This window comes from Lepidochelys kempii, chromosome 5 (assembly GCF_965140285.1).
Source record: "Lepidochelys kempii isolate rLepKem1 chromosome 5, rLepKem1.hap1, whole genome shotgun sequence".
Lineage (NCBI taxonomy): Eukaryota > Metazoa > Chordata > Testudines > Cheloniidae > Lepidochelys > Lepidochelys kempii.
Genome location: NC_136384.1, coordinates 60,573,016 through 60,591,575, shown reverse-complemented (window position 1 = coordinate 60,591,575; position 18,560 = coordinate 60,573,016). Strand labels below are relative to the sequence as shown.

Below are 18,560 nucleotides of genomic sequence, written 5' to 3'. Positions count from 1 at the left end.
TGGATAAAAAGCCTCACCAATTTGCATAGGTGACCACAGACCCAAACCCTTGGATCTGAGAACAATGAAAAAGCATTCAGTTTTCTTACAAGAAGACTTTTAATAAAAATAGAAGTAAATAGAAATAAAGAAATCCCCCCTGTAAAATCAGGATGGTAGATATCTTACAGGGTAATTAGATTCAAAACATAGAGAACCCCTCTAGGCAAAACCTTAAGTTACAAAAAGGATACACAGACAGAAATAGTTATTCTATTCAGCACAATTCTTTTCTCAGCCATTTAAAGAAATCATAATCTAACACATACCTAGCTAGATTACTTACTAAAAGTTCTAAGACTCCATTCCTCGTCTATTCCTGACAAAAGCAGCATATAGACAGACCGAGACCCTTTGTTTCTCTCCCTCCTCCCAGCTTTTGAAAGTATCCTGTCTCCTCATTGGTCATTTTGGTCAGGTGCCAGCGAGGTTATCTTTAGCTTCTTAACCCTTTACAGGTGAGAGGATTTTTCCTCTGGCCAGGAGGGATTTCAAAGGGGTTTACCCTTCCCTTTATATTTATGACAGCCATGATTTTCAAAATTGACTGCCTAACGTCAGGCTCCTAAATCCATAATTAGGCACTTAAGTCCATGTTATGTCAATCGGAGCAATTGGTCACTCATCACTTCAGAAAATCAAGTCAGTTGTTTAGTTGCCTAAGTGTGGACTTTGGAGCCCAACTATGTGCATCTGTTTTTGTAAATCTTAGCTATGATGTATGTCTATATAAAAGTACGCATATATACAGAAATCACTGAAAGTTTGCCTTATTTGGAGTAGAACACAGTATCTGTTTAGTAGCATCTCTCAACACTACTCAACAGTTTAAACAAGAAAGTGAAGAGTACATCTATATGACATCTTTAAGTGAAAACATTTTCAATGGGGCCATACTCAAGACCCTGGCAAGGCTCAAACAGATTTCTTCAACATGGCTGTGAAACCACTAAAAATGTATAGTTTTTGGCACAAAATCATGTTAAGCACTTTTAAACACTATTTTCCATAACTAGTTTAAAATTTGTGATGTGAACAAAAGCTTACATGACAAATCAGTAAGTGGCTGCTCAGAGTAATCATTCCAAAGAATAGAAGTACTTGTGGCACCTTAGAGAAAACCAATTTATTTGAGCATAAGCTTTCGTGATGCATCCGATGAAGTGAGCTATAGCTCACAAAAGCTTATGCTCAAATAAATTGGTTAGTCTCTAAGGTGCCACAAGTACTCCTTTTCTTTTTGTGAATACAGACTAACACGGCTGCTACTCTGAAACCTGTCATTCCAAAGAATGGAGAAAATGGGATGGTGATTTTTAGTAGCTTTACTTTGTGAAATCAGCACCACAAAGTTATGGAAATTTATAATAGGTTTTGTGGAGCTATGGTACTGAAGTTATGTATTCAACAAAATAATATAAATAAATAAATAGAAATTGTCATCTGGTGGCTTCCAAAGAAGACAGCCTCTCATAGACTGAGTCAACAATAGAGAGACAAGGTGGGTGAGGTAATATCTTGTATTGGACCAACTTCTGTTGGTGAGAGAGAGACAAGCTTTCAAACTTACACAGAGCTCTTAAGAAGAAGAGCTCTGTGTAGGCTCAAAAATTTGTCTCTCACACTAGCAGAAGTTACTCCAATACAAGATATTACCTCACCCACCTTGTCTCACTAATATCCTGCAATCGACACTGCTACAACAACACTGCATATGAGTCAAGAATGTTCTGTTCACATTATTGTTTCACACCCAGTCACAGTTGGAGAGAACATACATTATGTACTTGCAAATTTAGTTTTATTTGTATTTATTTTTACATTTATGAAACATGCTTATTTCCTGGTCTCTTAGTTGAAATGCAGTAATAAAACAATACTTAAAATAACAAATTTACCATTGTTGATGAAGTTTCTACCTCAAAATATATCTCCACCATTCTTTCCAACACAAGAAAATGCCTTTGTAAAAAGATAGGTCTTACATCATGTTCTGATGCTCACCACAGGGAAAGCAAGTTCCAAAGTTGAGTGCCCTCCATTGAGAAATCAAGGGATCCCACAGTTGAAAGCTCTGATTGTAATACTGCTTACTTGAGGGTATTGTATAACATATGCAAAAGGCCTAGTTAAATTTATACAAATAACCCATAAATAATGGTCATAGCCTTTCACCATATCTTGGTCATTTTATGACATCAGGTAATAAGTAAAAAACATTTTGGAAGTTGGGAATAAATGGGTGATTTACTGGAGCCAAAAGTTCCAAGTTAATACCAGTTTTCACTTCCGATTGTATCGTATTTAGAGACTTCAAAAAGTATTAGCATCCTTTGTCCCCAAAAGAGAATCCTTAATCTTGCAGGAAACAATCTGAGATGTCCTTCCCTCATAATGATTTCCCAATAATGTCAAAGACCATTCTTTTCATCTATGCCAAGTAACTCATTTCCATGGGAAACAGAATTTTAGGCTATTCTAAAGTCAATGTGACAGATTCTAGCCCCCACTGAAGCCTGTATGCTTTGCTCTGATGACACAAAGGGTATGTCTTCACTGCATCTGGACAGGAGCCTTCCAGTCTCGGTTCACAGACTTGAGTTTCCGCTGTAAAAATAGCTTTGTAGAATTGTGGCTGGAGCTCAGGGACTCAAGTGTGATGGGCAATGTCAAAGCAACATTTATACAGCTGTTTTTAGCATGCTAGCACGAGCCCCTCAAACGCAAGTCTGTGGACCTGATCTGGGAGGCTTGCTCCAAGATGCAGTGTGGAAATACCCAAAAGGGCCAGAAGGTTTCAACTAAGGATTCCCTGAGCATGGGAGAATCTCTGGCTGGCATAGAGCCAGTGTAACAACACTTCCCAACAGCTCAGGCATAAGAAGTGCATTAGAACAGCCTTCAGACTGCTCCAATTTGTGATGGGGCTTAAATTGGCCCATAGCCAACCTGGGGGTAGGGAACTTGCAAAATGAATTAAAGAGTTGCCTGTGCATCCCCTTTCCCCTCACTCAGCGGTGTTGAGCAGAGGTAAAGTGTACTTGAGAATCTGGGTCACAATGTAAAAGTTTCCTTGCTTCTTGAAGAAGCCCATTCCTATATCTGGAACTAAACAGGTTCAATAGAAATGTGTATAGAGTTTACTCATTGACCAGATGGAAGTGCAGTGTGTCCTTATGTATGTAAATAGAATAGTCATCAATGTTTACATCAATTCCATGGACAGACACTGTCTACAAAATCAATATCCAGATATTCTTCACATTTGGGTGGTGAAGAAAAGAAAGTTACTTACGAGAAACTGTTCTTTCATTGGTAATGACTCCACTACTGCTCTCCAAGAGTTTATACACACACTCTTCCAAGATTAACATCTTATTAGAGCAAGAGGTGTATTTTTTGATGCCTGTCTTCTTGACTTCACCCATTATGCCAGGCAACAAAAGTCCCCCACAGTTTGGACTAACAAGAATTGATTTAAAAATTGTCAAAAACAAGCACTATTAACTTTAACACATTAATATATGTAAGTCTAACTGTTGTAAACTAATGAGGGAAGTAGGGACTGGTTCTGTGACTGCACTGATTGTTGGAAAGAGGGAAATGAAGAAAGAGGAGGCAGGATTTTTTACAGCTTTGAATAGTTATGAAATTTGCATGCCACACAACACCTAATTGCCAGGCTATAAAGCCAGTTTGAGTCTCCAAATGTTCTAACCTGTATCACAAATTGATATTTTCACTAATATACCCAGGTCTTTTCCCTCCTCTGTCATTTCCAACTGATGAGTCCACAGTTTATAGCAAAAAAGTCTTATAGTCTGTAAGTACACAATCTTTCACTTTGGACTATTAAATTTCATCCCATTTGTATTATTCCAGTCCTCAAGGTCATCCAATTCTTCTAGTAGAATATTCGATCCTCCTCTGTATTGATGATGCCTCCCAACATTGTTTCATCAGAACATTTCATTAGGACTCTCCTACCTTTTGTGTCAAGGTCATTAAGTAAAAATAAGATTTGCCTGAAAATCGATCCATGAGGAACTCCACTAGTAACCTCCCTCCTGACCAATAGTTTTCCTTTTAGCACAACCTATAGTTGCTTCCCCATTAACTAGTTCCTTACAATTCCTGTACTAATCCCCAGCTTCTCCAGTTTGACTAATGATTTCCTGTGTGATACCATATCAAATGCTTTACTGAAGTCCAGATAGATTAGATGTACCATATTTAGCTGGTCTTAAAACATTAGTTATCTTACAAAGAAGGATATCAGCTTAGACTGGCATGATCTACCGCTGGCAAACGTATGTTGCATTTTATCCCATTTTCCTTCATGTCTTTAGTTATTCTTTTCTTTAAAATGTGTTCTAAAACCTTGCATACTATTGAGGTCAGACTAGCAGGTGCATAGTTGACTGGCTTATTTTTTCCTTCTTTCTTAAATATAGGTACTATATTTTCTATTCTCCAGTCATACCATACCACCTCCAGTTTAACAGAAAAAATGAAAATCTTTGGTATCAGAATTGCAATTTTATGTGACAGTTCTTTCAGTATTCTGGGATGCAGTTTATCCGCTCCCCTGCTACCCCTCCCAATCTGAGTACATTAAATTATTTTTGAGTTTTGCTTCCATCTTGAATGTGGTAATTTCTATATACTCATTCCCATTAACCATCTTGCCTTTTCCCCCATGTTCAACATTAGCATCCTTATTGAAAACTGAGGCAAAGTATTCATTTAGTTTTGCAGTCTTATTATCCATATTATAACTAGATTATCCTTAATTTCTCACCCATCCTCACTGCATAGTGGCTGCCCACTTCTTTTTATTTATATGGCTAAAGAGTTTTTTACTATTTGTTTTAATTTCTGTTGCAAGGTATAACTCAGCTTGACTTTTGGCAATTCTTATTTTATCCCTACACTTTCTGACCTCCAAGGTATAGCTTTCTTTGCTGATCAGTCCCTTTCTTTTTAGGATTTTGCTTATTCCTAATATCCTTTTTGAAGTGGTTATTCATTTAGTAAATGCCGGAGTCCATCCGTACATGCTTCGGATGCAAATTCCAGATAGTTTCTGCACCTTTAACTTAAATAAATTTCAAGCCTCCTGCATGTTTAAGGCCTTGAGATCATCAGTCTAGTTTACTTCACAAAGTGGTTCCCTTAATTTCTCAACATTTGCCCTTTTGAAATTAAACACTTTAGTTACCAACCAGTTTTTTTGACTATCCTTCCATTTAATTTCAATAGAATCAACTCTTGATCATTGAATTCAAGGTTATTTTTACAAATAGAATGTCTATAATGTCTTCGTTACTTATCCAAGCCAAATCTAAAAAAGCATCACCTCTTATTGGTTCATTACTATTTGAAGACGTGTCTGCTGGCATCCAGGAATAACTGGGTCATACCATTATTAGTAATATTTGTTCTCCAGTCTATATCTAGGAAGTTAGTCTTCCATAACGACACAATTTTTGTTAGTATTTATCTCTCTCATAACATTAAAGAGATCTCTGTCCATTTCCAGATTCCACCCTGGGGGAGGGGAGGGATCTAGAGCAGACCCCTAACACTACCTTAATAGAATCTCTTATACAATCTTTCCCCAAAGTGATTTTGAGACAAACTGATTCTGTTTTATCCATGCTAATGTTATCACTTCTTATTTCTTGTGTCTGCCACATCATTGAGGTACAATGCTTCTGATTTCCTTACTGTACCACATCATTGGTGTACAGTGGTACCCCACCACATTTACCTTTATTTTTTTCTCTCTTGAGAAGCACATATTCATCAATACCTCTATTCCGGTCACAACTGCAATTCTACCATATTTCTGTTATCTTTATACCATTTGGTTTTGCATCCTGCACCAGTAATACTAGTTCCAGTATTTTGTTGCCCAGGCTTCTTGCATTAGTGTACAAATATCTCATCTGACTTCAGAATATTTCCTAGACAGATTAAATATAATCCTTTCACTATTCGTATCATCTACCTGACTATTCCTCCCATCAGTATTATTACTCTTTTTGTTTGGGGTCCATACTCCTACCCTCTGGAGTTCCTTTTTCCTGTACTAAATCCTCATTTACATGCAATGCTGCTGTCAGATGCTCTGGGCCTGGCTGGAGCCCAGTGGGGCAGGAAGAAGAAAGTGCGGAGAGGAAGGAGAGATCTGATAATAATCTGGCTGGGCAAAGAGACTAGCTAAATTTATATGTGGAATTTAACCAGACTATTGCTATCAAGGATAGGTGGTACTCATTAACTTGTATTTCTTCTTAAAAGGAATATTTGAAAGAGCTGCTGTCTTGTGGGAATTCTTCTGAAGAGGATGTAATGCCCATTGAACATTCACATTTGACACTGAGGAGCGCACAAGAGCAGCCTGTTTTCAATCCTTTCCAGGTGCACCGCCAATATTGTGCAAATGTGTTTGATCAGGTAAGTGAAAGTTTTTGAAATTTTCAAGTCCTATCAATGAAAATATCACATATTCTGATATAAGGAATGCAGGTCATACCTACACAATGAGGCAGTCCTGGAAAGCAGTGACTCTGAAAATAATTTTCAACATGATTTCTCAACTGTAACGCTGTGGCAAAAAGAGCTAATGTGATCCTTGTCTGTATAAACAACGGAATAGTGAATAGGGTTAGGGAGATTATTTTACTTCCGGATGTGGCATTGCTGAAATCGACACTGGAATAGTGTGTGCAGTTCTGGTGTTCACATTTTTAAAAGGATGTTGAAAAATTGGAAAGGGTGCAAAAAAGAAAGACAAAAATTATTTGAAGGGTGGAAAAAATGCCTTTCAATCTGTTTACCTATTCAAAAAGAAGATCAAGAGTTGACTTGATTACAGCATACACGTAACTTTACAAGGAGAGAATAACAGATACTAAAGGGCTGTTTAATCTAGTGGAGGAAGGCCTAACAACAACCTATGGCTGGAAGATGAAGCCAGACAAATTCAAAATGGAAAAAAAAGGCAAACATTTTTAACAATGGGGGTGATCAACTGTTGAAACAAGCTATCCCAGGAAGTGGTGGATTCTCCATTTCTTGAAGGCTTCAGATCAAGACTGAATATCTTTCTGAAAAATTTTCTTCAGCCAAACACAAGTTATTGTCCTTAATACAGGGGTAACTGGGTGAAATTTAGTAGCCTGTGATATACGGGAGGTCAGACTAGATGATCTAATGGTCACTTCTGGCCTTAAACTCTATGAAACTATGATGACAGTGATGGTAGGTGTTGAAATCATGATAATGAACTAATTGGCATAGGCACAACCTTCATAAAATTGCTTGGGTGCTTGCTGCCTCTAAAGTGCTGACAATTCTAACCCATTTGTATTATGCAAGGGGGTTGTCATTGACACATTTCCGCCCCCCTCCCCCCGTTCTTTTATCTGTATTGTTGCTGTGGTGTGGATCTCATGTACTTGAGGAATTTGTATTCTTTTACCTATAACTACATTACTTCAGTATGAACACAGGAAGCACATTTTTATGGATGATTTTTCATTATCTTGATGCAATGGACTGGGTCTCTCTGTTGAAGACAGTGACAAAGCTTGAAGTGCATATTTGGGAGAAATGATGAAAAAACATCCATAAAATACAGTACCTGATGACAGCCATTGTCAAAAATACGAGACACTATAGTAATGGTTGCATTGGAAATATATAGATAGATACAGATTAAATAGAAAAAAAAGAGAAAAGTATGTATTTCCGATGTTCATATTAGGCTAATCAGGTAAAATGTTAAGGTATCCAATTCCAGAAACTAGTACCTTGCCAGGTCAGCAGGTTTTTTTTGTTTTTTGTTTTTTTTAAATTAGATCTAAGGTAAAATCATCAAAACTCCCTAAGTCTGAGAACGGCACTTAGGGTACAAATCTCAAAAGTCACTTTTAAAATGGGATTTATGTGCCTAGATCACGTAGGCACTTTTGAAAAATTTATTCGGAGACTTTGCCAATCTTCTTAATCCCTTTAGGCACCCCCACAATTTCAAATGGTAATATAAATGCTGATCTTTTAAACTGTTACACTGAAGTACGCACTAAAAACTTCTTCCTCTAGACAACCCTTTATCTTTTTTCAGTACAAATTTGTTTGGTATTTCGGTAAAGATATCACCTCTGCTCTCTTTAGTGATGGCTAAAGACAAGTTTCACTGTATATGCCATTTTCTAAATATTGTTAATAGATATTTAATCCATGTGATGTATTTCAATGAAAGTGTTAATGGTGTGAATGATGGAGATGAATACTAATTTGAGACTCTTGACCCCTGTTGAACTAGTTTTAAGCCTGTGTTGCTCTTTCTTGTTCCACAAGTCCCTTTGTAAATATCCTAAATGAAGAGGACTCAAGGGAGGAATTACTTGTCTTAGACAACTGGGAAAAAAATTAAATGGTGTCCAAATATGGAACGCAGATAATATTTTTGATATTTTTATCATGCCTGTTATAGTTCTTGCCTACATTCATTAATAGTGAGTAGAATAAGACCTTCAAATACTGACAACTCAGGGCAGAATTCTTTTGCTATATGACAGAGTTGCAGTGCTCCATTAATCAGCAGGTGACAAGAGATAGTTCATATTGGATTGTGTTGGATTCCAGAAATTTTAGCATAAAATCTGTTTTTCAGAACTTGGAAAACTGTCCAAGCATTTAAATAAAAATAATTAATGGACTATAGACCTTAAAGTATCATGTGTCAAACCTATTAGTCAGTAAATCAACTTGCTTCCTGAAATTAATTTTACTATTAAAGAAGTTACCTTATTTTATTTCCTTAAAAATATACTTTTAACATATGAATATAGGAACTGCCATACTGGAATAGACCGATGGTCAGTCTAGTCCATTATCTGGTCTCTGCCAGTAGCTACTACTAGATTCTTCAGAGGACAGTACAAGAAAACTCATAATGGACAATTATTCTGCCTAAATTTCTTCTTATCCCCATCAGTCAGTGGTTGTCCTCTCTCCTGAAGCATGAGAGTTTATAAAATCTCTGATCTGTTTCTTTATTTTTACCATATATAATTTAAGTATATATATGTTTTCATTACCCACATAAATGATGAATCCTTGTTTGAATCCCACTAAGCCTCTGGCCTTCACAATATCTTTTTGTCAGTGAGCCAATTATGCATTGTGTAAGAGTATTTCCTTCTATCAGTTTTATACTGGTTGCCTTTCAATTCCAAAGACTGTGCCTTAGTTCTTCTATTATGAGAGCATAAATAGGAGTGCCAACTTTGTGTTTATTCAGGATTCTGTGTATTCCATGGCACAGTGGCACTAAATTCAGGAACAAGAGCAGCTGAATTCTGCAGCACTGTTAACTTACTCTGTTCCCGTAAAATCCTCTTCATTAACAATCCCTTCCCTCCCACACAGCCCATTACCACTGGGTTTGGATTAGCCTAAATAAGCCAGGAAGTGGGTGAACCAGAAGAGTATGCTGGCCTGCCTGGAGAGTGTTGCCAGGGATAAGCCTCTTAAGCTGGTTACAGGCTCCCACTTCCTGGCACTCAGCAGAGAGAGGTTTGGAGACAGGTCTCTTGAACAACAAGATAGCCAATATCCATGAAGCTAGGCTACCTAAGGAATATAATGGGGGAAAAATATCATAGAAAATAATCCTTTACAAAAATATTTTTTGACAAATTTGTTTTCTATCAGTACTTTTGACTAGGGCCCATATTAAAAATAAATATAAATGAAAAATGTGTCAATTAATATTTTCACTGTGTTCTTCAGGTGAATGGACTCCACACTCCAGCCCCATAAGCCTCCGTTCCCCAATTAATTCTCTCTAGAAAGCAAGAGGTAGCTGCAGGGTGGAAATGATAGGGCAAGGAGACAGAAAACAAAATGTCTGGTACCTGCCTGCAACAATATGGGATTCTCATGCAAAAATGCTGAATTCTGCAGCATCTTCAAAAAAGGATAGATTTTGCAGCAGGTTCTATGGCTGTGGAATCACAAAACACATAGGGGCCCTATTTTTACCATTCATTATTTTATATACCTATGTCATGTCCCCTCTTTTTTTTGTTTTCTCTAAACAAAGCAGTTCCAAACTTTTCAGTCTCCCTTCATGTACAATTCTTGTTGGGTTTTTTTTTTTAACCTCTTAACATTTTCAACATCGATTTCTGTACCCCTTCTGTTTCTACATTGAGCAGAGGACTACATTGAGCCGCCCACAATGACTGCCAGGTCTTTTTCCTTCGGGGCTACAGTTAAAATAGAACACAGAAATATGTATGAATAGTTCAAATTATTCCTTACAATGTGCATTACTTTACATTTGTCAACACTGAATTTCATCTGCCACCTTGGGTTTTTCCTGGCAGCTTCTCTAGTCTTGAGTAACCCAACTGATTTTGTGTCATTTGTAAGCTTTGCCACTCACTCTCTATTCACCTATTTTACCACATCACTGAACAACAGTGGTTTAGGGCAGACTTTGGAGCCACGCCCTGTTATCTTTTTGCCACTATGAAATTTTATCGTTTGTTTTTACTCTTTGTTTTCTGTGTTATAGCCAGTTTCTAATACAAGACAATACTTTTCTTCTCACCCCACGACTACTTGGTTTCCTTAATATAAGTTCTTGTTATGGATTTTTTCAAAGCCTGTTTAATGGTCTTTTAAACTGCCTTCAAAAAAGTCCATAACAAGAACTAATAAACTAAATCAACAGGTTGTCTCTTATTTGCTATCTTGTTGACATATGCAAAGAATTATGGTAGATTAGAAAGCATGATTTTCCTTTTCTGAAGCCGTGCTACATTGTCCCCATCATATCATGTTCATCAAGAGGCTTAATAATTCTTTTTAATTATAATTTCAGCCAGTTTACCTGGTCCTGAAATAAAGTTCGCTGCTCTGTACACCCCAGGATCAACCATTGCAATTTAATTAAATATTATGTGGATTTGTTATCTTCCAGCCCTTTGGTTTAGTAGCTAATTTGAGAGAGAGCACATAATTACTGTTCACAATTCATCCACTTTATTTTTACATTTCTTCAGAACTCCTGATGTTTACCATCTAGTTGTAGCAACTTGTTACTCTGAATTTTATCACTTTGTCCTGACATCTCAATCTCTAACAGTGCCTCTTTTTTGCTACCTAATAAGAGTAAGGCTCAGGTCATGCAGCTCCTCAATGGATCTGTTGTGAAGGCTGCTTCAAAGAAATCATTTAGCTTATCTCAGGTGATTTTACCTTCCTTCACTACTCCTTTACTTTACAACCAGACTGACCAGTTCTCTCCCAGGCTTCCTCCTTCTATTACATTTACAAAGTTTCTTGGTTGGTTTTTTTTTCTTTCTGTTTGCTCGTCAAATCCCCTCTTTTTAGCCCTTCTAATTTCACTTATCTTCGATGTTCTTTTTCTTATTCTGTGTGTAGAATGAATGACTACTTGAGTTTACAGTTAGAACATTGGAGCACTGTCTTTCCTGTTTCCATCCCCTCCCTCTTTAACTCTCTTTCCTCCCTCTTCATTAACTCCTTCCATCTCTCATCTCATTCTTGATAGACTTTTTCCTCCTCATTCATTCTTAATCAGACATTCACTTCCACCATCCACTTTCTTCCCCATTTACTCACTTATTCTCTTTTACTTTCCCTGCCCCTCTCTCCCGCTCTTCCTTTCTCTATCCTTCCCTCTCCCTGACTTTTATTGTGTGTGAGTGCATGAAGGAAGGATGGAGGGGGGTAAAAGAAAAGCGGAGAGACAGTGAGGGAACTAAAGCATCTAGGTTGAAGAGAACCCTGGAGTATATTCAACTGTCTCCAGTAGCACCAGAGGTTCTGCGGGACTAGGGAACCCTGAAAATCTTGTTGGAAACTCTCCTTGCTTCAGTTTATGTTACATTACTTCCTATTGGCTTCATTTGGGCTGGATTTCCATTTTCTACAGGAGACTTGTTTGGCTTAAATAATCTCTTGAACCTTGCCATTTAGCCATATATATTAATATACATATATATGGGTATTTACCTTCCCTCTTCTTTTTCTGTTTAGGGGTTTACATAATTCCTGTTACTATTTATTATTGTATGGGAAAGTAGCCTACATTCAGAGTCATAAGGATTTTAATTTCCCCATTTTTGACTGGCTTCCTCATCTTTTTTTTTTTTTTTTGAACTCCTAGCCAAATTTACTTTCACCATACTAATTTTGGGAGCGATCCCTCCCGCAAGTATATTGAACTTAATTGTATTATGGTCACTATTCCTTATTGGCTGAACTATAGTTTATAATGTTAATGTTATACAGCTACAAGTATTGCTTTGTAAGCATGATATTCTTGTATGACATCATTTGTCTGCATACAGTTATTGTAGGGTAGATTTTATTAATTAAATAAGCAACAGGGTATTTACCTGAGTTCATAATGTTTATATTTATAGGTATTTATAATAACCATCTGGTGTTGCCTTACACAACAATAGACAAGTAAAATATCTTGCACTAATTAAGATACAGCATGAATTCCAGCTACACCAAGTTCTTTCTCTTGATAAACTTTTTGCTGACAGTAGAAAATGTAAATTGCTACAATACATAAAAAGTTGCCAATTATTTTGCTTTTCAAATAGAGTCAAGCTCTCAGAGAAAGTGACTGGGCAAAATGCCATTAACAGTTGGAAGAATAACGACTCAAAAAATTGATTTATCTTTTTATAAATAATGGCTACATCCCCAAATGGATTTATAAATTAATTGCTGTCTTATTGGAATAAAAACCTTCTTCTATGGACATGATTGATGTCATCTGTCTAAGTCCTTGTTCTAGACCCCCCTCCTTCTTAGTTAGTCTATCACAGCTGGAGCTTTAATTTACTGATCATGTTAACTCTGATTAATAACTAACAATAGCTTCTTCCCATACCTCAACAGTCAGCCATTACTGAATGGAACTGGGATTGGTCAATCTTGCTGCCAAGTTATTTGGGACTGAATCAGATGACCTTCAGGGCACTGCTGGCACACAGGTAATATGATTCTTATATAGAATGTCTGTACTTTCCAATTTTTGGTCTTACTTTATAATGGACTATACATTAAAGTTAATTTTGACACCAATTGTAAAATAATTGGGAAATATATTTTTAAACTACAGAATTTTAAAATGTCAATTGTTTGAAAGGATAGTTTTTCTGTATTTGGAATGCGATGAGAAAGTCTAGTGATAAATGTATAATTTACAATTTATAATTTTTATCTCAAGAGGTAAAAGCTTGTGTTTTTTGTGATTAAGATTCCAGAATTTGTTTGCCTTTGTCCACAAGCAGTACTTTACACAGTAATAAGAGCAAATTTTTGCTTTTCCAAATCCATAATACTCATATAAATTTCAGCTGTGTAGCACAGAACTCAGGGGGAATGCTTGTTAAAATAAGCGATGAAGGCCTAAATTCAGTGATGTCATGGCAAACAATAGCTATAGCACAGAAACATTAATTTAAATTGTTTAAAAATAATGCAACACAAATTTTACTTAACGATACTAACAGTTCCTCTTTAAAATGACATTTTTGTCTTTTAAAATTGCAGTGCTTAATGAACAGCAAGGATATTTAATGCAAAACAAATGATATTCTTACAGCTCACAGACTGTTGATAGGTATGCATGTAAAATACTGTACGTCCTTTGCAGGTAGTATTTGTATGCTGTATTTGTGTCTTACCATATCAGATATAACAAAAATAGTAATTTTGTCCTTGGTATAGGACAAATTTAAGTATGCATGGTAAATCATCTTACTTATATATTTAAGGTATTTCTAAGGTGCCTATGACCTCTATTTGTATGAAAGGAAGCTGATATCTTTGGAGCAATGAATGCTCCTTCCTAATATGTATAGGGTTTCTCCTGTAATGTACTAATTTTGTATGTGTGAAGTTACCCTTTATTTACTAGCCTATGGACAGGATAAAGGGTCCTGCTACTACTGACATCCAGTGAGATATTCTTTAGCTGAAATGATGGTCATCCGTGACTTTTGGAGGTGAGGGGACCAGAGTTCTAGACCAGGCTCTGCAGAAACTGTGATTTGTTCAGTAATTGTTGTCTGCAACATATTGATTTGTTACATGTTGGTAGTGTGATGGATGTGAAAGCTCTGAAACTTGAAAAGATTATTTTATTGAGATGTGCCAGATGCTATGGGCAAAGGGATTGTTCATAAACGTGTGCATCTATAAATGTTATATGTATATTTGTGAGCTAGGGATAGTATACTCATTCCATCAGGGAGAGTTACTGAGCTTCCACAGGGAACTAAAATCAGTGGGAGACAATTAATGCAAATCCTGGCACAGGTAAGCAACTCCAAAGAAGTACCACCCATTGGGCGGAAATGTGTATATTGGTACAGACTGGGTTCAAGAGACCCAGCAGACAAATAACAGGATTTTGATATAAAGGAAGCTGAACTGATTTAGAGACCCTCACTTTGATCCAATATTTTCAAAACATTAATTTTTTAGTTAAACCAAAATTAATTGACAAAGATGTTATAATAGCAAAGAATGCACACTATGTCATTCCCTACTTACTGCTTACAACTGCCCTCAGTTAAAATGAAGGAATTTGTATTTTCTTTCTAAAACAAATACAAATTACTCAGTGTGTCTATAAACAAAAGGTATGACTCCAACCCACAACAGGAACTTAAGCTCTGAGGCTGGCTCTTATACTGCCCTGTTTGCTGATGTCATCAGCATGAGCCAAAGGCAGTGGAGAAGGGTTGGTGTGACGTACAGATGGAAGCTGCTCTCTCAGGCCACAACAACTCCCCTGTTGACTTGTAATTTGTGTGATGAGTATAAAGAGGAGTACCTGGTTTACCTTCTCTACACTACCTATTATTTTATATACCTCTGTCATGTCATCTATTGTTTGTCTCCTTTTTAAATTGAATTGTCATAATCTTGATCGTTTCTCCTATTTTGGAAGTCTCTCCATTAATTGTCCTTCTTTGGATTCATTCAGTTTTTGTTGTATCCTTATCGAGATGAGGTGAACAAAACTGAGCACATTATTTAAAATGAGGCCATACCATCAATTTATAAAACAGCCCCTATAATATTTTCAGCATTATTTTCTATCAGTTTATTTAACATGTTCTAACATCTTTCTCCCCTTATTGGCTGCTGCTGTACAATGAGGATACATGTTTTCATCAAGCTGTCCACAGTGTGTCTAGTTCTAGTTCCCTTTTTAAGCTTAAATGCTGTCTATTTGACACTATGTTTACTAAGTACGCTCTACTGATTCTCCTACAGTAGAAAAACTAAGCAAAAAGTGCTTATGGGACTCATTTACCAGGGAAATGCCTCCCCAACCTAGTTACTGACTGAGTGAGATTGGGACAAGTTTTGTCCCTGAGCCTGCAAGTAGTAGGCACATTAATTATTTGGCAGTTAGAGGAGGGTAAAAGGCTTCCAGTATAAAAGGGGCATGAATCTTCGCAAACTACTCAGTGCTGGCTCCACCTATGTGTTTGAATCCTGCCTCTCCTAGTCCTGTAAATCCTGAAATAAAAGTATATTTAGAAAATGTTTAAAAGAAATATCTTGGTTAGTGCTTTACATTAACTCAAGGTCATATAATGTAAAAGGTCATAGAGACCAACCTACTAAAGTAAGAAGGGCAGAGATCTGTGTTTAACCCATTAACAGATCAGACCTTCCAGAAACTTTGACCTAGTTTTCTTAACAATAGGGGGGAAAGGTGGTTAAACAGCAGTTCTTTCCATGGCTGATTTCAGATGCAATGTGTATATTTTTACATAGTTCTAGCTGTGAGAGTAGTTGAAATGGGAGGTAAAATATGGTTTTCAGTTACATTTGAAGTGTTATGTTTGAATAAGTATTCTCATTAATGATTTACAATATTAAACTAATTTATAATACATGTCTATGATTTTCACATGCATAAGAAAAATCCTACATGTCCACTGCCTTTTTTTTTTTTTGCCTTTCACATGACATAAATATGCAACACTTTTTTATATGCTCTTAGAGGTTTGCTTTTCCAAAAGTGAATCCCCTGGCTTTACTACACAAAATATATATTCAAACTAGAAGAACTACAGCCTTTAATCATAATTTAATATTGATATATTTCTCAACTTGTGAACAATTACAAATTTCATACAGCAAAAATATCTACTGCTATATTGCTAAGCGATTAGGTATGTTGATTTATAATGTATAAATCCACTGTCTTTTTGAACACTTGCCTGTATATCCTGTACATTTGCACACATAGTGATATAGAATTGTTGGACTGGAAGGGACCTCAAGAGGTCATCTAGTCCAGTCCCCTACGCTAATTCCAGGACTATGTATTATCTAGACCATCCCTGACAGGTATTTGTCCAACCTGCTCTTAAAAATCTCCAATGATGGAGATTCCACAACCTCCCTAGGCAATTTATTCCAGTGCTAAACCACTCTGACAGGAAGTTTTCCTAATGTCCAACCAAAACTGCCCTTGATGCAATTTAAGCCCATTGCTTCTTGTCCTATCCTCAGTGGTTAAGAAGAACATTTTTTCTCCCTCCTCCCTGTAACCACCTTTTATGTACTTGAGAACATGGCCCCATTGAAAGGATTTGCTTTTTTAAAGCACTCATAAAAAGTAATCTCCATTCAGATTTTGTTTGACCAGTAGCTAGCCAGCAGGCAGCAACCACAGAAGGTCTCATGTTAGTATGATCTATCGTGCTACTCAGATGAATTTGGAGGGGAGTCAACAACCTGACCATGCTTAACAAAACAAGATGGTCATGAGAAAAGCAGGACTCATGACGGGAAGTAACTGTCACAGGAGGACATTGGATGTTTCACCGTGCTCAGGCCCACCTCTCATATGTGAGTTCAGACCTCTCTATATAGGTATCTTCAACTGCTTGGTAGGCTTCTTGAAAGTAGAGCAGAGGTGCGTGTGTGTGTGTTTACGTAGTAAGTCCAAGGGGCTCATTATATCCTGTGGCAAATAATTTAGTTGCAGTGGTATGTGCTGCAAAACCTGCACAAACTCTGGTCCAGTTAGGATACCAGAATGGGCCATAGCCAAATCAAGATGGAATGTTACCTAATAAGACATGTCAGTGGCTTATCACACAGTGACACTGTCCTATGGGTACCTAGGGCCTATACCAGATAGTGTACTGCTATGCTGGGGTCAGGGAGAGCATTCTAATCTGAGATAGTCTACAGTAGAGCCTAAGGGCTTTGGCCAGTGGGAAAACATTTTGATTGGGTTTGGTAAGGACTGTCCACATGCCTATTCTGTTTATACTAGCTGATGCTGGAAAAAGTTGCAGTATTTATTTCCCAATCAAGAGTTAGGTGATCTGATGAAATGTTTAACTATTTATTAAGGTCCACTGTAACTCGAATAAAATCATTGTTTTTTCTAGTCGAGAATTTTGAATTATTACAGAGCAAAATTGCATAGATTCTAGTGGATACACAGATACCATCTGTTGTGAATGGTACCCATATGGTGAACTATTTGTGGAAAATGTTTTCATTAATAATGTTTATTGTGTTGATGATCATCTATATATCCAGAAAATGCTCTTTTAAAATCCAATTTACCAACATGCTGAAATATTCATTTAGTACTGAAATTGAAAGGTGGGTCAGAGAGGTGAGCTGTGCTGTTAAATGCACTTTTTTGTCCACATCAAGATGTGATATGTCTCTAAAGATGTTTGAATCCTGAAAAAGTGACAGATGTCAAGCTCAGGAAAAAAAGTGGCATGTCCCTGACAGTTTGGTTTTGTAGAAGAAACTCTAGTGGAGAAGGAGTTCATAGATTCCAAGGCCAGAAAGGACCATTGTGGTCCTCTAATGCGCCCTACTGTATAACACCGAACATAGTACTCCCCCTCAAAAAAAAATTCCAGTTGCAGCTGGCATACCACAAAGAAGACATAGAGGATGTAAAAGGCAGCTAGCTAGAAAATTATTAACCATGTGCAAAACAGTTATGGAATAAGCGCTTTGTCCTGCATCTTGATCACTGGGATCCCTACATCTTGATCACTGGGATCCCTTGGCCCCAGTAATTGGACTTTTCTGTGGCATCCCACCATGCATCTGTGAATGGGTGAGCCCTGATATCAAATAGCTTGTGTCAAGTCTTCAGGACTCCAACACCGTACAAGATTCATAGTTTACGATATATAATTCCCTTAACTAAATAAGATCTACCTGGCATAGTGAGCAATCACTACTTAATTGCATCCCAATAGTCCTTTCCTGTATAAAAGGAAATTTGTTGAGAAGAACTTGAAATGCAGGTTGAGAATGTCCATCTCCACATATTTACAACACAGATACAATATGCCTGAACAATTGTACATTGTAGTGCATGTTTTCCCCTGAGAACCACAGAAATTCCTAATCCCCTAATATGATGCAGGACTTGTCCA

The 18,560-nt window shown here is 37.0% G+C and overlaps 1 protein-coding gene across 11 annotated transcripts in view; it reads left to right on the top strand.

Moving 5' to 3' along the window:
• The window catches only part of KIAA0825 (KIAA0825 ortholog), a 419,202-nt gene that overhangs the window by 228,148 nt on the left and 172,494 nt on the right, over positions 1-18,560 (top strand). For 10 of the 11 annotated variants that reach the window (XM_078852812.1, XM_073344493.1, XM_078852808.1 and 7 more), the window contains 2 exons: positions 6,346-6,501; positions 13,006-13,100. In XM_078852812.1, coding sequence (XP_078708938.1) covers positions 6,346-6,501; positions 13,006-13,100 — 251 coding nt within the window. Of the gene's footprint in view, positions 1-6,345; positions 6,502-13,005; positions 13,101-13,662; positions 13,733-18,560 lie in introns of all 11 variants that reach the window. The other variant, XR_012158966.2, reaches the window with a different exon arrangement.